General features: G+C 45.5%; 1 protein-coding gene across 2 annotated transcripts in view; it reads right to left on the reverse strand.

Annotated features, from left to right (window-relative positions):
* Positions 1 to 17,922, reverse strand: part of TRANK1 (tetratricopeptide repeat and ankyrin repeat containing 1) — a 66,694-nt gene extending 48,772 nt beyond the window's left edge. For both annotated transcript variants that reach the window (XM_068557629.1, XM_068557628.1), the window contains exons 1-9: positions 17,716 to 17,922; positions 15,422 to 15,472; positions 13,309 to 13,435; positions 11,436 to 11,586; positions 8,935 to 9,053; positions 6,308 to 6,391; positions 5,581 to 5,719; positions 3,686 to 3,817; positions 1,566 to 1,736 (exon numbers count right to left, since the gene is read on the reverse strand). In XM_068557629.1, coding sequence (XP_068413730.1) covers positions 1,566 to 1,736; positions 3,686 to 3,817; positions 5,581 to 5,719; positions 6,308 to 6,391; positions 8,935 to 9,053; positions 11,436 to 11,586; positions 13,309 to 13,435; positions 15,422 to 15,472; positions 17,716 to 17,846 — 1,105 coding nt within the window. In that variant the 5' untranslated portion in view covers positions 17,847 to 17,922. The remainder of the gene's footprint in view (positions 1 to 1,565; positions 1,737 to 3,685; positions 3,818 to 5,580; positions 5,720 to 6,307; positions 6,392 to 8,934; positions 9,054 to 11,435; positions 11,587 to 13,308; positions 13,436 to 15,421; positions 15,473 to 17,715) is intronic.
* Between the last annotated feature and the right edge of the window lie 392 nt (positions 17,923 to 18,314).

The following is an 18,314-nucleotide window of genomic DNA, read 5'->3' on the forward strand; positions in this document are numbered from 1 at the left end:
GAAACAATCAGAGAACCAGAAAGAGTTCTTAGAAATGAAAACTGAGTTTCCAAATTAAAAAATGCAATAGGCAAGCTGAATTATAAAAGGAAACGCTAAAGTCCTAGTTAAAGATCTCGAAAGAAAACAAGGAGATAGAAAACGTTAGGGAAAGTAGAGAGACATGTTATAAATTCAGGAAGCTCATCCACGTAAAAGTGGTGGCAAAGAGATGCTGGAAAGGAACAAAATGATAGAAAATAATTTCTCTGAGCTAAAAAAAGTTAGATTGAAAGAGGCCAGCAGGTGCCAGGCAAGAAGCATGCATAAGGACCCACATCTAGACACATCCCAGGGAAATTCCACAACTCTAAGGACAGAAAATTCTAAAAGGGAAAATAAATGAAACTGACATCACTTCTAATCAGTAACGGAGGCTAGAATACAAAGTTGTAAGGAACGAGGTTTTACAGAGTATTTCATAAATCTAAGAGATCCCAGATTGTCAGACACACCAGAAAACGCTGCCATTAAACTGTGACACGTCACTGATTGTGAAACACATTCCAGTTTCAAAGATGGCAAAATGTGGGGGGAAAGTGCAACTGAGGATCGATAAAATACAATGCCTATATGCAGACCAATTCTCAATCTAAGGATAAAGACATTTTCAAAAACACCAGGAGTCTACTATGCATATCTCCTCCATGAAAAACTTACTGGGGTTGGTACTTAGCAGAGTAAGAGAAAAATCTAGACAGACAGCGTGAGCCACAAGAGCCACATATGAGCGCAAGAACTAAAAGAAGCATAATATATATGTGCTGGGGCTACAGTCTAAACTAAAGTCTAAATAAAGTCTAAAAATATATGTGTGTACATACATATATACACACACATATACAATAATGTGTATGTATATGTTTCATCAAGCCAGGATGCTTAAAGAGTATCACATTTAAAGAGCAAAGTTCTCGGGGCATTTGGTGATTCTTTTTTATGGGTCCAACTATGCTACTATTTGTAGAAATCATACTACCATGTAAATGTGATTTAATGGTTTTCAATGTTCAGAATCAATCTATAGATGAAGCACAGAAAACCCAGAGTTAAGGAATAGGATGTAAATGACACAAATAACTTTACTAGACAAAATTCAACAACGAGGGCTGACTTGTTGCACTTTACCTTATACAGCAGTTAGTCCATATATGCTGTCCCAAACTGACAGCTCAAAAAATAGAGCTATAAGTGTAGTTTTAATTGTTAGCTATGGTTGTTTCTCAAAAGTGGGCTTGATTTTTGTTATCTCATGGTCTGTCTGAATTTTTTCTTTCTTACTGTGTGCATGCATGGAAAAAAAAATCACCCTTACTGCCCAAAGGTAGACTTGCCAAGTTTCCAGAAAGCGGTAGACACTCTCACAGTAAGAGTTGTCTCATTCTATCTTTCAAAAACAGCAAACAAGTTTTCCAAAGATTGTGTGTGGGGGGGGTGCTCACTTCCATCTTCATGTACCAAGAAAAGATAAACTGATTTGTACCAGTTTTGCCCCCTCTAAAGAGTTAATTCCCTGGAAACTGTACCTGAGAGGTCCTTAGAACATGCTGCCAGCTTTTCCAAGTGACTGTTGATTTTCTCAATGGCTTTGAACTTCTTGCTCCTCTTCAGGACATCCACGGCGGACCGGGACTGTCCATCCAGCAGAGTGGGGTCTGCCCCAAAGCTCAGGAGCATCTGCACATCGTCTGTTTGTCCTAGAGCAGGCCAAAGTGAGAAGCAGGGGGGCGGTTTGTCATGGTTGCTTCTGTAAGGAGACATCCCCATGAGTGCACTTCCTCCCAGTTCCCGGCCTGAACAGCCCGGGGCAAGGGGACCAGTGTCCCTCTGCTTATAGAAACTGAACTGCTGGCCTTGGGCAATTCAGCCAAGTCCCCAGAGCAAGGAGACCTGTGTGCAGTGGGAAGGACAATAGCTTTTAAGAGGTTCAGAAGTGCACTCCCCTCTACCTTTCTCCCGTCTCCTTGGCAACAAGCAAGGAGAGGGGGAATCTGGTTACTAGGCAACAGTTACAGCTGTAAGGATGACAGCAAGCTGTGACTTCAGATTTCTTTATTCCCTAGAGAGGAAACAGAATATACTTCCAGAAAAAAAGCCTGTCTGGAGACAAGAGAAGAAAGTGGCAATTGCTTTTGCATCAGGGTCTTCTTGTCACTGTTTCAACCCTTGCAGCCCCACCTCTGGCTGCCAGCTCCATTTGCTGCTTTGACATATCTATTTGCCAAGCATCAAGGTGTCTCTGTGATCACAGGTGCAACAGATTTCAGAATGTAACAGGGGTATCCCTGGAGGTACCAAGACTTATGTGAGCACAGATGGTTAAAGGAATCAATGCCCAATTCCCAGCTTCCGTACCCGTGCTTTCCTAAAATTCACCACCTTAACAAAGCACCTCTATTCCAGGTATCGTCCTGCTGGTGATGTTCTCCTTCCCCATCTCCGCAGTCACAACTGCTCTTCTCCCATTTTACAAAAATAAGACAAAATTAAAAAGTCATACTTCTTACCCATCAAGTACCTCACTGTGATAGGCAGAATTCTTAGACAGGCCCTGAGATTCCCAACCCCTGGTGTACACACACCTTCTCCCAGTTATCCATTTAATACTAATCTAAACTCTGCTATGATGAGACTTTGCAAATGTATTTAAGGTCCCAAAGCAGTTGACCTTAAGATAGGGAGATTATCCTGGCCTGATCACATGAGCCCTAAAGGTCAAAGGTTTAGAGGTCAGAGACAGGAGAGGGCAGAGATTCAAAGTATGAGGAATCTGATGTGCAAGAAGTTTTCCCCTGCTGGCTTTGAAGACAGAGGAGGCCATAGGACAAAGAATGTGTGCGATCTGTAGAAGCTGACAGCCAGCAAGAAAACGGGACCTCTGTCCTACAACTACAAGGAACCGGATTCTGCCACAATCATGTGAGTTTGAAGGAAGGCCTGGAACTCCAGATGAGAATGCAGCCTCAGCCAATACCTTGATTACAGTCTCAAGAGACACTGAGCAGAAAACTCAGTCAGAGCACCTCAGACTACTAACCTACAGAGTTAGAGTGTCATTTTAAGCCACTAAGTTTACGGTGATTTGTTACATAGTATAGGGAACCCATGCAATTACCAAAGTATTGCCCCAAAGGAGGTGAAAGCTCCTGACCTCCAGAGTATCAACCTAAGGGAAAATTAAGTAGCTGCCAAGCCCCTTTTAAAAGGCACCATGACACATCCTTCTCTCACCTCCCTCCAAAATTATTTTTTTTAACAATTACTTATAGAAAATTTAATATATTTATGTTGCTTTGGTGATCTCTGTAGTAATAATAATTTTGTAATAATTAAATCCAGAAAAAAATTAATGCTTAGAGTCTTAAATCACAGAAAGTTTTTTAAAATTTAAAGCTATGTAAGTACTTTTGCTCAACAAGAGTATCACTGGATAAGACTTTCAAGGATAAAATATATTAGAGTAAACTTCTTTCTGAAAAGCAAACTGAAAATATGATCCAAAAAAAAAAAGGAATGCATAATTTGATATTTTTGACTATTAAAGCCTGTCACGGGATGGCACGGGTAAAGCGGTCAGTTGTGTGGGTTCCCTAGCGCCTGAAGTCACTCCACCCACAGCACAGCTCCGAACGGAGCTGCCACTTACGCTTGGTGAGGTACCCTGGGGAGTGGGCGGCAACCACGTGCAGGACGGTACAGCCATCGTTGTCCCTCTGGTTGATGCGACCTCTCCACTCGGGCTTGTAGTCCATTAACCACCTGAAAAGATGGTTTTCCCCTGAAGGAATGAGTTACTGATGTTATTTTCAACACACAGAAAAGCTGCAAAGCAAATCACTGTGCACCACACCGAGGGAACCCAAGGGGCATCCAACACACACTGTCACTTGCCACAAACAGGTGTGGAGACACAGAGTTTGCGCACTGAAAGGATGAGTCATATAAAGTTATTCATAGGAAACTTAAGTCAGATTCCCTAGAAGCACAGCCTGAGACAGGGATTCTTGTACGTGTGATTTATTGACAGAGGGAGAAAGACGGGGAGGGAAGCAGGGCAGGGCAGGGGGTGAAGGCAAGCAGAGATGTGGCCTCAGCTGAGTCGGCTTCAGCCTGATCCCACGGGGAGCTGTGGAGCAGGAACTACACTACAGTGCTGACCCACCTTGAGGCAGGGGCTCACCTTTTGTACCCCGGTGTCAATCAATCCAGAGCTACAGAACCGCCTCCAGAGAGGGAGATGGTGCCTATTGGCAAAGAGCAGCTCCCTGGCAAAGGAGGCAGCTGTGGTGCAGCAGGTGGGGCTGGGGGCACTGGTTGTAAAGAGGACCTGGGCAGGGCAACAATCATTACCCCACTACATTACTATCAATAGGACAAAGATTTCAAATTCTTTCCCCAGACTCCTTCCTTGTAGGTCCTGGAAAGCCACATAATTCTGCTAACTCTGTGGACACCATTTGTCACCATGTTAGTTTTCCTCTGAGAGACGAATCGGGGATAAACTTGAAGACTTGATCTCATCCACACCTGCCTCTAACTGCAGGAGCAAACTTAAAAAGTAGACACAGAGAGGAATTGTGACTTTCATACCCAGAGGCACACCTAATTTGAAACTGGGAGGATTGGATCAGATTGCTTTTAATCAGACTTCATACTTTTACATGTTTTATCCACTGTATAAGAGTGAAACCTTTTATGGATTCTCCAACAGATGAAATGTATAACAACAGGGCAAATCTGACTGAAGCAGAGATGGGGGCTCAGGTCTTCAAGCCACTGGTCACCCCCCCTCCTATCCTGAGGAGATGCTACAGTCTAGAAGAGGAAGACAGTGTAGACAAGTTCTCTTGGCTCCTTCTGGCTCTAAGATAGTGTGGGTCAGTGTCCAACAGTGAAGCTACATATGCTTAGAAAAGAAAAACAGACTTCTATCTAAAGCGTAAATGTGGATATTGTATGTGTGTGTGTTTTAATGATTGATAAAAATATTTTAAAATTCAAATCCTATAGCCAGGTGGTGAAGACTAAAAAAAGAAAAATTATATATACATATATGAAAATAGGATTCCTTTAAAAGAACCACAAGCAAACTGTATCAGCAATAGCCAGTGTTTCCCTTGGGGTTTCCCCCCTCCCACTCCCCACAGTAGCTGGTCCTCTAGTCGAGAGGAAATGAACTTGGAAAAAGACCATGGCTGCCTTTGCCACCGGGAGGAGACTCCCTCCACAGCTCCCCTGAGAGCTCTGTCCAGCAAAGGCTGTCTGTCCCAAGTCCCGTCCTTGAATCCCAGGGCTCCACTCTGCTGCCAGGATCTGTCTGAGAACACAGAATCCTTTCAGTGTGGGCCTCTAGCTATGAGGTCCTGGGAGAAAGAAAAATGATGCTGTTTCCCTGCTGCCTTCATTCATCTGAATGATCAAATCATGAACTATTCAAATCATCTGAATACTCCACACTCTGGTTTCACTTGAGCTAAGTGCAGTCCTTGAAGTCCGAGCTGGAGGGCAGTGTGGTGGGCGTACCACCAGGAGAGAACTCACTGGCCTGGATGCAGAGGCGCATGAGGGCATGCAGAGGGTACGGTCCTATGGTCTCGATGCTTGCACCCATGGAGATGAGCCACTGGACTAGCCTGGGCACCTGTTCCATTTTCTCATAAAGTCCAATGAAGACATATTTCTGGAAAAAAAAAAAACACAGGAAGAATTACGGCAGTTGCCATATCAATATGAAACTTCAAACTCCTTCCCCATAAAGTTTGGGGTTTTTTTCTTCCAGTTTTATTGAGATATAATTTGACATACAGCACTGTATATATTTAAAGTGTACAGCAAAATGATTTGGCTTACCTACATCGTGAAATGATGACCACAAGTTTAGTCAACATCCACCATCTCATATAGATACAACATTAAATTAAAAAAAGAAAAATTCTTTTTGTGATGAGAGGGCTCAGGATTTGCTCTCTCAACAACTTTCATACAGAACATACAGCCGTGTTCCTTATATTCATGATGTTGTACATGACATCCCTAGGACTTATTTATCATATAACTGGAAGTGGTTACCTTTTGACCGCCCTCATCCAATTCCCCCTTCTCCCACCCCCCCACCCATAAAGTTTAGAATCAGTAAACCCCTGATTAGCTGTGGCCCCAGCCTCAGATTACCATAATCTGCAGTGAGGTAGCTGAAGGGGAAGGTCCCAAACACCACAGGCCGGAAGTGGCCTGACTTGAAACCGTATGTGTCAAGAAGCCACCTTACCTCAAAGAGACTTTTCAGTGATAAATTTGGGACACGGAGATTTCTCGGTAGCCGGTCTTTTCTCGCTGACAGAAGTAGAAATGACTGATGAAAGGGGAGAAACAGAAAAAGCTGGAACAATAATGGTCTCCACATGGGTTACTAGAACAAAAGTAATCTTGAGCTTTAAAACACAGAAACAAAAACACAGAACAAGACACCCTCTAGCCCTGTCTCTTTTTTTAAGTCACCTGCCAAGCTCTTCAGCCTGAGCCATGATAACCAAAGTGTCTCTGTCTGGCAAACTTCCTGTTGGTGCTGAGAGCTAAGCTCTCTCCACCTTTCCTCAAAGCCTGCTGAGGACAGGAGCAGCCGATGGCAGGCAGCATTGGGACAGTACAGGGGCAGGGAGGTAAACAAGTAATTTCCTGCAAAGTTCTTAAAGCTTAGCAAGTAGAAGAATCAAATCCTTTTGAAATAGCCCATCCCAATTAATTCTTTAGCACATTACTGCTATTTGGGGTCCATGAGACCCTATCGAGTGGTGTGCTGGGGCAGCTCCTATAAAGTGAGAGCTCACTGTGCACATCTCTTCCCAAATCTGAGTCCTCCAGTCGACTTAGCAGCTTGAAATTGGCCATTGAAATCGAGAGAATTTACGCTACAGGAAGTGGCAAATGCCGCAGATCAGGACTTTTTTTTTTTTTTCCTCAGGAAGTCCGTTGTTAAACCACTGACCCTAAACTGAATCCCAGAGAAGTTAAGCAACTTTCCCTAGGTCACACAGAGAGCAAATCCTGAGAGGCCCCTACTGGGATCATCCAGGTACGCCAGCTGGTCCAGGAGTTCTAGGCTTGGCATGGCCATGACTGGAGACCCAGTCTCAGAATCCACGTCCCTGACGTATGCTCTTGCCGGTGGGCGTGGCACCACAGGAACTCAGTCTATGGCTACATCTTGCTTCCAGCTTCTTTCAGTTTGATGCCCACTCTTAACTGTTCACCCTAAACAGACCCCACTGCCCAGACTCTCTCAGATGACAGGTTCAGGGCTCTGACAATCCTGATGGCTGACCTGGCTTTTATAAGGTGCCTCCGTCTGCAGTGTTTGAAAATGGCCTAGGCTCCACTGCTGGTAGGATACGGGACCACCACTTGGGCTGGATTCCTGGGCCTCCGTGGCTGGGTGATAGCCCGTCAGGAGCTACTGGGCTCCCACTCCCTCCCTCTCCACATAGACTACGGAGCTCTATTCACGTTCATCCCACGTGGGGAAGAGGGGACGTAAAAGGTTCTTTCCTGGGGGCTGTAAATGGAACTATTTTCCTGTTAATGAGGCCTAGGGCCTCCCACTAACAGATCTACCCTGACACTTGGAATCACAGAATTTTAGCACTTTTTAAAATAAAGCTAGAAAGATCTCTTAGTTTACTCATCTTATCGGAAAAGAGAAGATCCCAGATTTCTTGTTAACAGGGCCCCGGATTTCTGATTCCTGGTTCCCCAAGAGTGCAGCCTGCTTTCTGCCCCCTCACTGCCACGTTCTTGAGACTGTAATATGGGGATGTGCTTCTGGGAGCCCGTGGCCAGACTTTAGGGGGTTCCCATGAACTCCCTGAAGCTACACTCGTAATTGTGTGTATGTGTGTGTGCAAAGAGAGTCCCATCGATTTCATTAGATTCCCAATAGCACCCGTGACCTTCTCAAAAACCGAAGAATCCTGTATCCTACAGTCATCCAGCCTTCCTGGGTCCAGAGTCCTTACAGGCTGCCCTGGCTTTTGGTGACTTTTCTGGACTGCCTGGCTTTAAAAAGCCTGCAGGCCCTTTCTAACCAAACTCCCAGCCTGGGCCAGCCCATTCTCAAGAGCGCTTATAGGCTGCCGTCAATGACAGCTACTACTCATTGGGCACTGAGCATACAGGTGCCAGGTGTTATAAAACCCCTTTGGCTCAGTGTCTGGCACACTGTAAACCCTCAGTGAACATTATTATCAGGTGCTTTTGGTCCACTATTTCTAATCCTCACCTCAACTGGGAGGGAATAGGTTTATATCCTGCAACTTCCAAATGAGGAAATGAGGCTCAGAGAGGAAGGAATTAGTCCAGACTAGACTGGGGAGGATTTGGATTCACGGAGGCACCTGTGTGGCACTGAAGCCCAGTTTCCACAGTCCACTGGGCTCCTCCATCCTATGGATTCCTGGCTCTGGATTCAGGTCCTACAGCCTTGCTGCTACCTGAGGGTAACAGTCCCTTGAAATCATACAGCAACCCTCTGAGAAGCACAGGCACGTTATCAGGCCCTGGCTAGCAAATGCCGTATAAAGAGGATTATGAAGATGAATAGGCAATTGTTTATTTCCCTCATTCCACATCACCATTAGCATCTGGACTTTACACTTCTTTGATGACGGTGGAGACACAGCAAAGAGTGAGGCTGCCACAAACTTTTCCTAGCTTAAAAAATGGAAACTGGCGAACTAATATATCTCAGTGACTTTCCATCTTTAATGAGGTTAAAGTTTAAAAGTTACTTTGGCATCAAGATAAGCAAGTACTAAATTATAATCCCCCAGTGCCAGCAGAAAGAAATCATTTAAGCAAGAATGTACTTTCCCCACAAGAGAGCCATCTCCTTTCACTTACATGCAATAATCCTTTCTTTGCCAACTTTTCTATTACAGATTGCCACACTTCAGTTGAGAATCCAGTAGTGAAAATATAATCAAAGCAGGGCAAGAAGCTTTGCAAAACAACAGGGTCACCTGAAAGAAAGTTCCAGAATTTAGAAATTTTAACTTGGGGAAAGTCTAGAACATCTAGGAAAAGGTAGTCCAATTAAGACCACACATAGACAAATGATAAATTTAAGATATCAAAAAGAAAAGAGAACTGGGAATTCCCTGGTGGTCCAGGGGTTAGGACTCCATGCTTTCACTGCACGGGGCAAGGGTTCGATCCCTGGTCAGGGAACTAAGATCCTGCAAGCTGCGTGGCACAGCCAAAAAAAAAAAAAAAAAAAAGGAGGGGCCATATAGGGGTGGGGGAGTGGGAGGTACAAACTACTGGGTATAAGATAGACTCAAGGAAGTATTGTACAACATAGGGAATATAGCCAATATTTTGTAATAACTGTAAATGGAAAGTAACCTTTAAAAACTGTATAAAAATTTTTAAAACTTTAAATAAAAAAAGAAGGGCCTTTTCAAAGTATATAAAATCCTATATAATTGAAGTGGTAATCATTTTAACTTTGAGTGAAAGTCAGTCCCCTAAGGCAGCATAAAGTGACCCAACACTCACTTAGCTTCTCTATTTGCCAAGCCCATTGATGGGTGTTATACTAATCCCTCAAACAAACCAATAAGGCAGTGCCTATCACCTCCATATATGGAGGAGGAAGTGGGCGCTTAAGGGAAGTTATAAAACTCACTTCCTTTAAGAAAGGTGACAAATATCATTTTCATCCAACAGTGAGAAACTATGAGAAATGAGATCAAGCTTCGTGGCTTATCGTGCAGCTAGTTCGTGACAAAACCAAGACGGGAACCCAGGTCGAGCAGCTCTTTGAGTCAATTTGCACTCTTTCAAGCTAGTGGCCTTTTGCATTTCATGACCCTGCAAACTCGTGGATGAGAACATCCAAGGCGACAGGCCAGGGGCCAGAATAACATGGCACCTCTTTTAGGATTATCAATTTCCAAAAATGAGTAAATAGCAAAACAAACATATATTGTATAAAAAGGATACACAATTTTCATAAATACATTTTTCAAAATTTAGAAATTGGGCCATGGGCATAACATTCATCCTCCAAACAGGTATACTCTGGTAGAAAAGTCTGGGATGCACTACCCTAAGAAATCCTGTTAACTGCCCCCCTCAGGATCCAGATTTCTTAGAGGGGCAGTCACCAAGAGACAGTTGTCTGGAATTCCCATAACTCTGGCCTGGCTTCTGACAGAACAGTGGCTTTTAAAAGACACAGAGGACAATGAAGAAGCGTAGGGAATGGGTCAAGCCATCAGGTTCAGAGGAAAGGGAAGCAGGCTTTAGTCACTGTCGGCAAAAGGCTGACGGGAAAGCTGCGACCCATTAGCACCTGTCTGGACACTTATTTCTCTGCCGGGAGACACAGCTGAGCCCACCTCTAACCCCTTCCCACCCACTGCCTGACACTGCTCTCTCCCCTTCTCTGTGCCGAACTTGCCAAAAATCTGTAGGATCCCATCCACAGACCACAAAAGTTGCTTCCCCACAATTGCAATGGGAAGAGCTGGATCTATATCAGTTGAATCTATCGTCAGCAGTAATTTCCCCATTTCGAAGCTGAGAGCATTCTCCAGCAATTCTAACATGTGCCGTTGTTCACATTCTACCATCTCTAGAATCGGGGCGTGTGCTGCTATCAACACTGTCTCAACGGCAGAACATAAATTAGTGGCGCATCTTGAATTAGTGCAATCTTAAATTTGACCAAACACAGTATTCGGAAACAACAGCCTGACCACTGGCAGAACTTTAGACTGCGCTGTGATAACCAGGGAAAGAGCTCCTTGGTCCCTGGCGGGGAGCATATTACATTGTGTTTCATAACTGTCTATTTTTGCCAATTCCAGGCCACTGACAAAGCCGTCTCACGGGTCAGGTCTTCAGACTAATAACCCAATAAGTGATGCAAACCGCCACCCTCCGCCCAACCCGGTGTGTCCCTCGTAGACTGTCAGCTTCCACAGGCCCCTCCCTCAGCCTTTTCAGATTGTTTTCATAGCAAACAGGAACATCTTCTTGACACACTGGAGAGATACATGCAAAAATCACGTAAAACACGTAGTATAAGTAGGGAAATCCCTATGGCTAGCAACACAGAAAACTTAATAAGTCTGAAACAAAACTGAAAAATTGGGACAGCTTTAAGTGATTTGTGCAAAAAGACCCAGTTGTTTTCACAAAGGCCCCAGTCAACAAAGCTTCCCATGTGCTTTCTAGTGTAAAAACCAGTTTCATTCAAGCTACATAAATAAGCCACAAAGAAAAACACCCTGTAATTATCTCCCCAGAAACCTGAGTCCCCAGGAGGCTTTCAAAGAAATCACAAGCACTTTAAAAGAAAGAAAGAGGGCGGGCCTCCCCCAGTCCTGACTTACTGCCCATCGTGGTGAAGACTCCCACCAAGAAATCAGCAAACTGGGTCTGGTCCTGGTTGACTTGCACGAGTCGCAGACCCTTGAAAAACATGTGAGCAGCTTCATAAGGCTTGAGCAACTGCAGCAAGGAATAACCAGCTCGGTAGTATCCCTGCAACGAAGAAAAGCAAAACCGTAACACATCCGCATCTCTTCTGACCTGCTGCTGAAGGCAAGATTGAGGCTGTGAGGAAACAGACTGCAGGAGTCTGACTTCTAGGTACATACAGATTTCTAACAAGCTCTGAATACAGGATTTCCACATTGCTCCTGCCATTTTTTAACTGGCAAGAAAATAATCCCTTTCGAGTCCGTGACATGTACAGCATCTAACATAGGACCCAGAGAGAGGGAGCGGGCCTGGTTCCAATGACATGTGTGGTTTATGTATTCATGCCTCAAATCGCAGCCTGGCCAAGAAGGGAGGAATGAAACCAATCCTACGAATACAGTGTTCTGGAAAAGAATGAGATGTCATGTCAGCACAGGAGTTGTTCCCTGCTCCTTTCAATCAAAGTAAACACAATTTCCAATGGTAATGGCAAGCACTGAGGTTTACCCAGCCCCACATTATAGGCAACATACACCAGAGGCCAAAAAATTTTTTTGGTTTCTGGAGAGAGAGGAAAATTACAATGATTAATACAAGAAAATGGTCAGTTTTGCCTGTCTACAAACTGTCAAACTCTTGAGAAGGAACAAAATGATTAGTACTGCTTTCCCCACTTTAACCATCAAAATGAATCAGTATCAAGAGCTACCAAAACAACTTTCTGTCTAAGATAACACAAGGTGTTCACCAACTGGGTTCATAAAAAAGCAAGCACCTGAAATTCCACTTAATACCAAATCTCTGATTATTTACTGATTTGTTTCCACCGTCATTTAAAAGTCTAAAACAGTAGATAACAATCAGAAAAAGGAAAGAAAAAAAGGTGGTTTCCCCCCCACCCCCTAACCAAGCAAGCTGGTACAGAATTTCCCATTTCTTTGCCTTCCTCAGTTCTAAGTTTCACCTTTCATTTTGGAGGGAGGGGAAGGGGATCAGAATACATCACCCCAAAATGTGACACTTTGGCATAAGGATTCTTTTGAGCTGAAGGCATCTGAGATTCAACAGATGCAGAAAGAAGCCTTCCTGGGACTTCCCTGGTGGCACAGTGGTTAAGACTCCACACTCCCAATGCAGGGGGCTGGGGTTCGATCCCTGGTTAGGTAACTAGATCCCACATGCATGCCACAACTAAGAGTTTGCATGCCACAACTAAGAGTTCGCGTGCCACAACTAAGGAGCCCACCTGCCACAACTAAGGAGCCCACGTGCCGCAACTAAGGAGCCCGCCTGCTGCAACTAAAGACCCAGCACAACCAAATAAATAAATAAGAAAGAAAGAAAGAAAGAAAGAAAGGAGCCTTCCTTCTCTGATTAGAAGCAGAAACTCCAAGAAATAAAGATTGCCATAAATCCCCTCTCCCGGAGAATTCTTATGGCCACAAAGAAGACAGTGAAACTTGCAAACTGCAAAGAACATGAACAGACTACGAATATTGGTGCAACTACATCAGAACAAAATGAGCTCCACCAGGATCTCCACTGGACTCCATCTGCCAAAAGGCCCGGCTCCGCTCTCCCCTGCAAATGCCTTTCAACACTTGGCCACCATCCTTCTTGCTCTTCTCCAGATACAGCATGCATGCTCTGTGCACATCTGTCTTAAGTGCAAAGAGAGTTGAATGAGAAGCACTCCTAGCATTTCCATTTTAAAAAGAAGGAAGGGAAGGAGGCAGATTAAGAGGAAGAGGCAGCAGCCGCAGCGTCTGGCGGTCACCATACCTTCACGTAGGTTGGATCCCACTGGAGACACTCCTTGGCGGCCACGTAGGCCTCGTTCCATTTCCCGAGGCTGTAAAACGCATTGGATTTGTTGCACAGTAGCACAGCCAAGTCCCTGGAGGAAACCCTGTGAGAAAGGACAAACTGGTGGTCGGTAAATAGTTCTTTCATCCTGCAAATACAGAACCTTGAAGGCCACCATTCTGGTGTTGGTTGCTGCCATCGTGATAGGGTTTCAGCAGGAAGTGTCCCAATGATGCCTATGACATCTGACCCTCATAGCCTGGAAAGCCTGGGATGTTTGCTATGCCCCAGTCTCCCTTCCTCACTCCCAAATCCTGTTCCTATCTTTTCGTGACAAATGTTCTCAACACCTTGGGTCTACCTCCTACTGATCTCCACAGGTCTTTTTATCCTTTAGAGACCATTGGAGAAGATGCTACGAAAGGACGGAGAGGATGGGCGTTCCCACCGAGCCCTCGCAGAGAATAGACTCCGTGGGAGCCACCCCACATGCACGGAGGCAGAGCTCATCAGAACACATGACCACACTGTCCCCACGGACCCTGCGAAAGATGCAGGATGAACACTGTTCTACTACATAGGCAGGGCCACCCAAATGCGTGCAGGACCCGGGGCCAGAGTGCAAAAGGAGGCCCTCACACCATGTGGCTAACCCCTGTCCGATACAGTAGCCACAGGCCATATGTAGCCATTTAAATTAAAATTAATTAAAATTAAATAAAATTTAAAATTCAGTACCTTAGTTGTATTAGCCACCTGTTAAGTACTCAATAGCCAAATTCTCTACTATAGAACATTTGCATCATCACAGAAAGTCCTATTGGACAGTGCTAGTCTAAGTATTTGAAGGCCATAACTCAAGCTTACAGATGTTCAATAAAATATCTTTTAGCCTTCTACTTTATAATAACTGAAAGGCAAGCTTCAAATTTAGAACACAGGCACTGTCAGGGCAGGGTGGGCCAAGCTGGCACCCCTGCCCACTCCCTCTTCTCTTTCCATCTCAGCCTTCATCCTGCACTGCAGAAGACACAATCCCAAGCTCTGTCCACACTCCTGACCTTGGACAGCGCTCCAAAGAATGGACTGCGGGTAAGAGGCCTGTGTAGGCCCTAGGAGCAGGGTCCATGGACAGGAATTCCAGGGGCCTGGTACCCACAGTGTGGACGAAAGAGGAGGCAAGGGCTCTGGCTGGGTAAAGCCCCTGGCCCCAGACTCCCACCTGTGGGGAGGGTACAGCTGGAGGACGGCCAAAGCAGGCCTGTAAAGCCTGGCAGGGCAGGGCCCCTCCTGCCTGGGTCTAGGGGGTCACACAGATGCAAGGTTAGTGCTGAAACCAGGCTGCAAGAAGCAAAACACAAAATATACCATAATAGGTCAACAGAAGCCCAAGTGCTGTTGAATTCAAGACACACAAGGTGGAAAAGCAAGGCTTATGCTTCTTTTTTTTTTATTGAATACTTTAACTGTAAAAATAATACAAATAGAAAAGTTAGGTAATACAGATACCCACGAAAATAAAGCAAAGCAAAAATCTCCTCTACTATGCCCCTACCCGCAGTGCTTGGTGTATCCGGCTCCTCTCACTGCCCATCACTCCCTCTCAGTGAAGGATGAGGACCCAGAAGCACAGAAGAAGCAGTGGGGCTGTCAGAGGGTAACTGACAATGGAGCCGTGGCCACAGTGTAGTAGACGCCATGTGTCCAGCCCAGACACCCTGGCCAGTGCAGCCAACCCCAGCAGGAATGAGTGTTGGCTACAGCTAGGGTCTCCTGACGCCCCGTTCTCCAGAGATTTATCCTCAGCCTAATGGGAGCTGCCCTCTCCCCAGGAAGTTACACCCCCGTTAGGGACTGTGTCCCTCCCCCCACAAATTCATACGTTGAGGCCCCAGCCCCCATAGTGATGGTATTTGGAGAGAGTGCCTTTGGGGAGGTGATTAGGTTTAGATGAAGTCAGGAGAGTGGGTCCCTCACGATAGGATTAGTGCCCTTATAAGAGACAGCAGAGGGTTTCCGTTCTCTCTTTCCACCATGCGAGGATGCAGTGAGAATGTGGCTGGCTGCAAACCAGGAAGGGGGCACTTACCAGGAACTGAACTGGCCGGCACCTGGACCTTGGACTTCCCAGCCTCCATAACTGTGAGGAATAAATTTCTGTTGTTATTCCACCCTGTCAGTGGTAGTTTGTTACTGCAGCCTGAGCTGACTAATCCAGCCCCACTCCCTAGGACAACTCCTGGGGCCAGACAGCCTACGACCGGTGACTGACTGACATGGGAATTAAAAGGTCAGCCTCCTTGTCCCAAAGTGGGACAGCTCTGCAGTACAACTCCGGCTCCAGAGCTCCCCAGGGGATCAGGCTGCAGCTGACTCCAGCGGAGACACCATCCCTGCCCTATCCTGCTTCCCTCAGTCCCCTTCTCCTGAGAGCACCTGCTCAGTTAACCACAAGTCCCTAAACCCCTACGTCAGCTGGCAGCAGCAGGAAGGCAGTGATGGGCATGGGGAACTGTGTCAGGAAGGTCCCATGACAGGCAGCATGTGAGGGTGCAGGCAGGTGTCCCGTTAGTGGTCACACAGCTGGTAAGTGGTGGCACTGAGATCTGAGTACTCACAGTGTGGTCAGTCTTTGGCCACAACCACGACACAACATTACCTTTTCAAGAAAGGTCAATGTTTTCCCCCGAATGAGGAGCTCTAGGCCCAGCTCTGACAAAGCTCTGACCTGAACCAAGAGGGGGCAGAATGACAGAACTACACACGCTCAGGCCAATTACAGTCAATTCAAGTCCAGCTGGAGTGTAGACACCAAGGAGGGAGGAGGTGGGAGCCATGTGTCGGGAATTCAACTCAGTGCCACTTCTCGGTACACGTTTAGGCTGCATACACCCTACAAATGCCAACCTCTGCTTCCTCTACTACAGCTGTCCCCAGAGTATGATCTGGAAACCTCTGGGGGTCCCCAAGACCATTTCAAGTAGTTCCCAAGGTCAAAATATCTTCACAATTGTAGTTGGTTGAATAACGGTTTCCAAAGGATGTTTTTTTTTGTTTTGAATTTTAGAATTTTATTTTTTTATACAGCAGGTTATTAATTATCCATTTAATACATATTAGTGTATATATGTCAAATAATGTTTTCTTTTATGGCAAAAAGAACTCTGGAGATGGGATTAATTTAAGGATCTTGAGAGGAGGAGATTATCCTGGATTATGATACAATCACAAAGGTCCTTATAAGAGGGAGACTGAGGGAGCCGGCCACAGCAGAGGAGAAGGTGATGTGACAACAGAAGCAGACACTGGAATGATGTGCTTTGAGGATGCAGGAAGGGACCACAAGCCAAGGATACAGGCAGCCATTCGAGGGTAAAAGAGGCAAGGAAATGGAGTCTCCTCCACAAGGAACCAGCCCTGGTGACACCTTAATTTTAGCCTCGTAAGGCTCCTTTCGGACCTCTGACCTCCAGAAGTGTAAGATAATAAATGTGTATTGTTTTAAGCCACTAAATTGGTGGTCATTGGTTAAAGCAGCAACAGAAAACTAATACAATTAATACCAAGACAGTGTGTGCCTTTTTCACACTCATTCTCTCACACGTGGATAGGGAATCTTCCAGAGGCTACCTGGCGTGTGGCATCACAACAGACTAAATGCAGAAGCAGATGTGAGAAGACAGATATCTTCCATTGAGACAGACATTAAAGAGACTTGCGAAAATATAAAATGTAAAACTCTTCTCACCAAATTTTTCATTTTGAAAAATAGTTATTTCTCATAAAAATGTTGCTTATGTTAACATGTCATGGGTTTATTACTGCTATTTTTAAAACGATGAATAAATACATATTTTAAATGTTTCTCAGTTTTGAGTTCTAATACGGGCTTTATTGATAGTTACAAACTACATCAACAAAAGCTCTTTGGGGTCCTGCCTGTAAGCAGTCGTGATCCTGAAATGTTCAGGAACAGGTCTGCTAGAAGTTGAAGGGGCAGGGGAAGAGGTGAGGCTTAGTTCCTGGTGGTGTGCCCTGTGGCCAGGGGGTTGATGGCATGGATAAACAAGATGAAATGAATGACAAGTGAGGGGCTTGGGGGCTTCAGTCATCCCAGGAACTCTGATCCTGGAACCAGACAGAAGCGGAAGTTTGTAATGTTCATCAACAGTCCCCTGAGTTTCACTTTCTGTTTCCTGAATTCCTCTAGTCTCTGAGCTAACACTGCAGAGAAGACAAATAGAAAGTGGAAGGAGAAAGGAAACAGAAACTAGGTGGTGTGATAACAAATGAGAAAAAAACAAGAGTAAGAGCGTGAGTCCCCGTTTACTTAAAAAAACAACAACAACAAACAAAAGGCAGGGAGAAAATCCAAACACTTACCCCCACCGGTATAAGTGCAGGAGAATCTGGATGGCTTCATCGTACTTTCTGATGGCCAAAGAGAAGTTCCCATTCTTAAAAACCTGGTTGCCAGATTCTTTCAACAGCTCAGCGTAAGCTGTGGGGTCCATCCTGTGAGGAGACGGAGGAAAGGCTGGCTGCCCGCCTGAACAGGCCTCCTTCCCCTCCACATCTGCATCGCTGAGTCTGGGGAGGCAGGTTATTCATCCTGGCCCCTCCCACCGGCCTAGGCTACACCCTGACCACACCCCTCACCACCCGGGAACCAGACTGGGTGTCTGCTCTGATGAGACGGTTTCTTCCTCAGTTCTCTTCTGACCTCAGGAGCAGCAGCCAGAATGATTCCATTTATTCTGTGTTAATGACCAGCTAGGCTCTGAGCAAGGAGGCTGCTTCCATGCACAAGACGACATAAAGCTGGCAGCTAGTGGCAGCTCTTCCCATAACCGCCACTAGTATTACTCTCTGATTTACCCATCACAGCAGCCCAGAAGGAGGCTCTGTCCTCACTGTTCAGATGAGGAAACTGAGGCTCAAAGAGGTTCAAGTCACTTGCCTAAGGATCTGCTAATGGCGTT

This window comes from Eschrichtius robustus, chromosome 12 (assembly GCF_028021215.1).
Source record: "Eschrichtius robustus isolate mEscRob2 chromosome 12, mEscRob2.pri, whole genome shotgun sequence".
In the NCBI taxonomy this organism is placed as follows: domain Eukaryota; kingdom Metazoa; phylum Chordata; class Mammalia; order Artiodactyla; family Eschrichtiidae; genus Eschrichtius; species Eschrichtius robustus.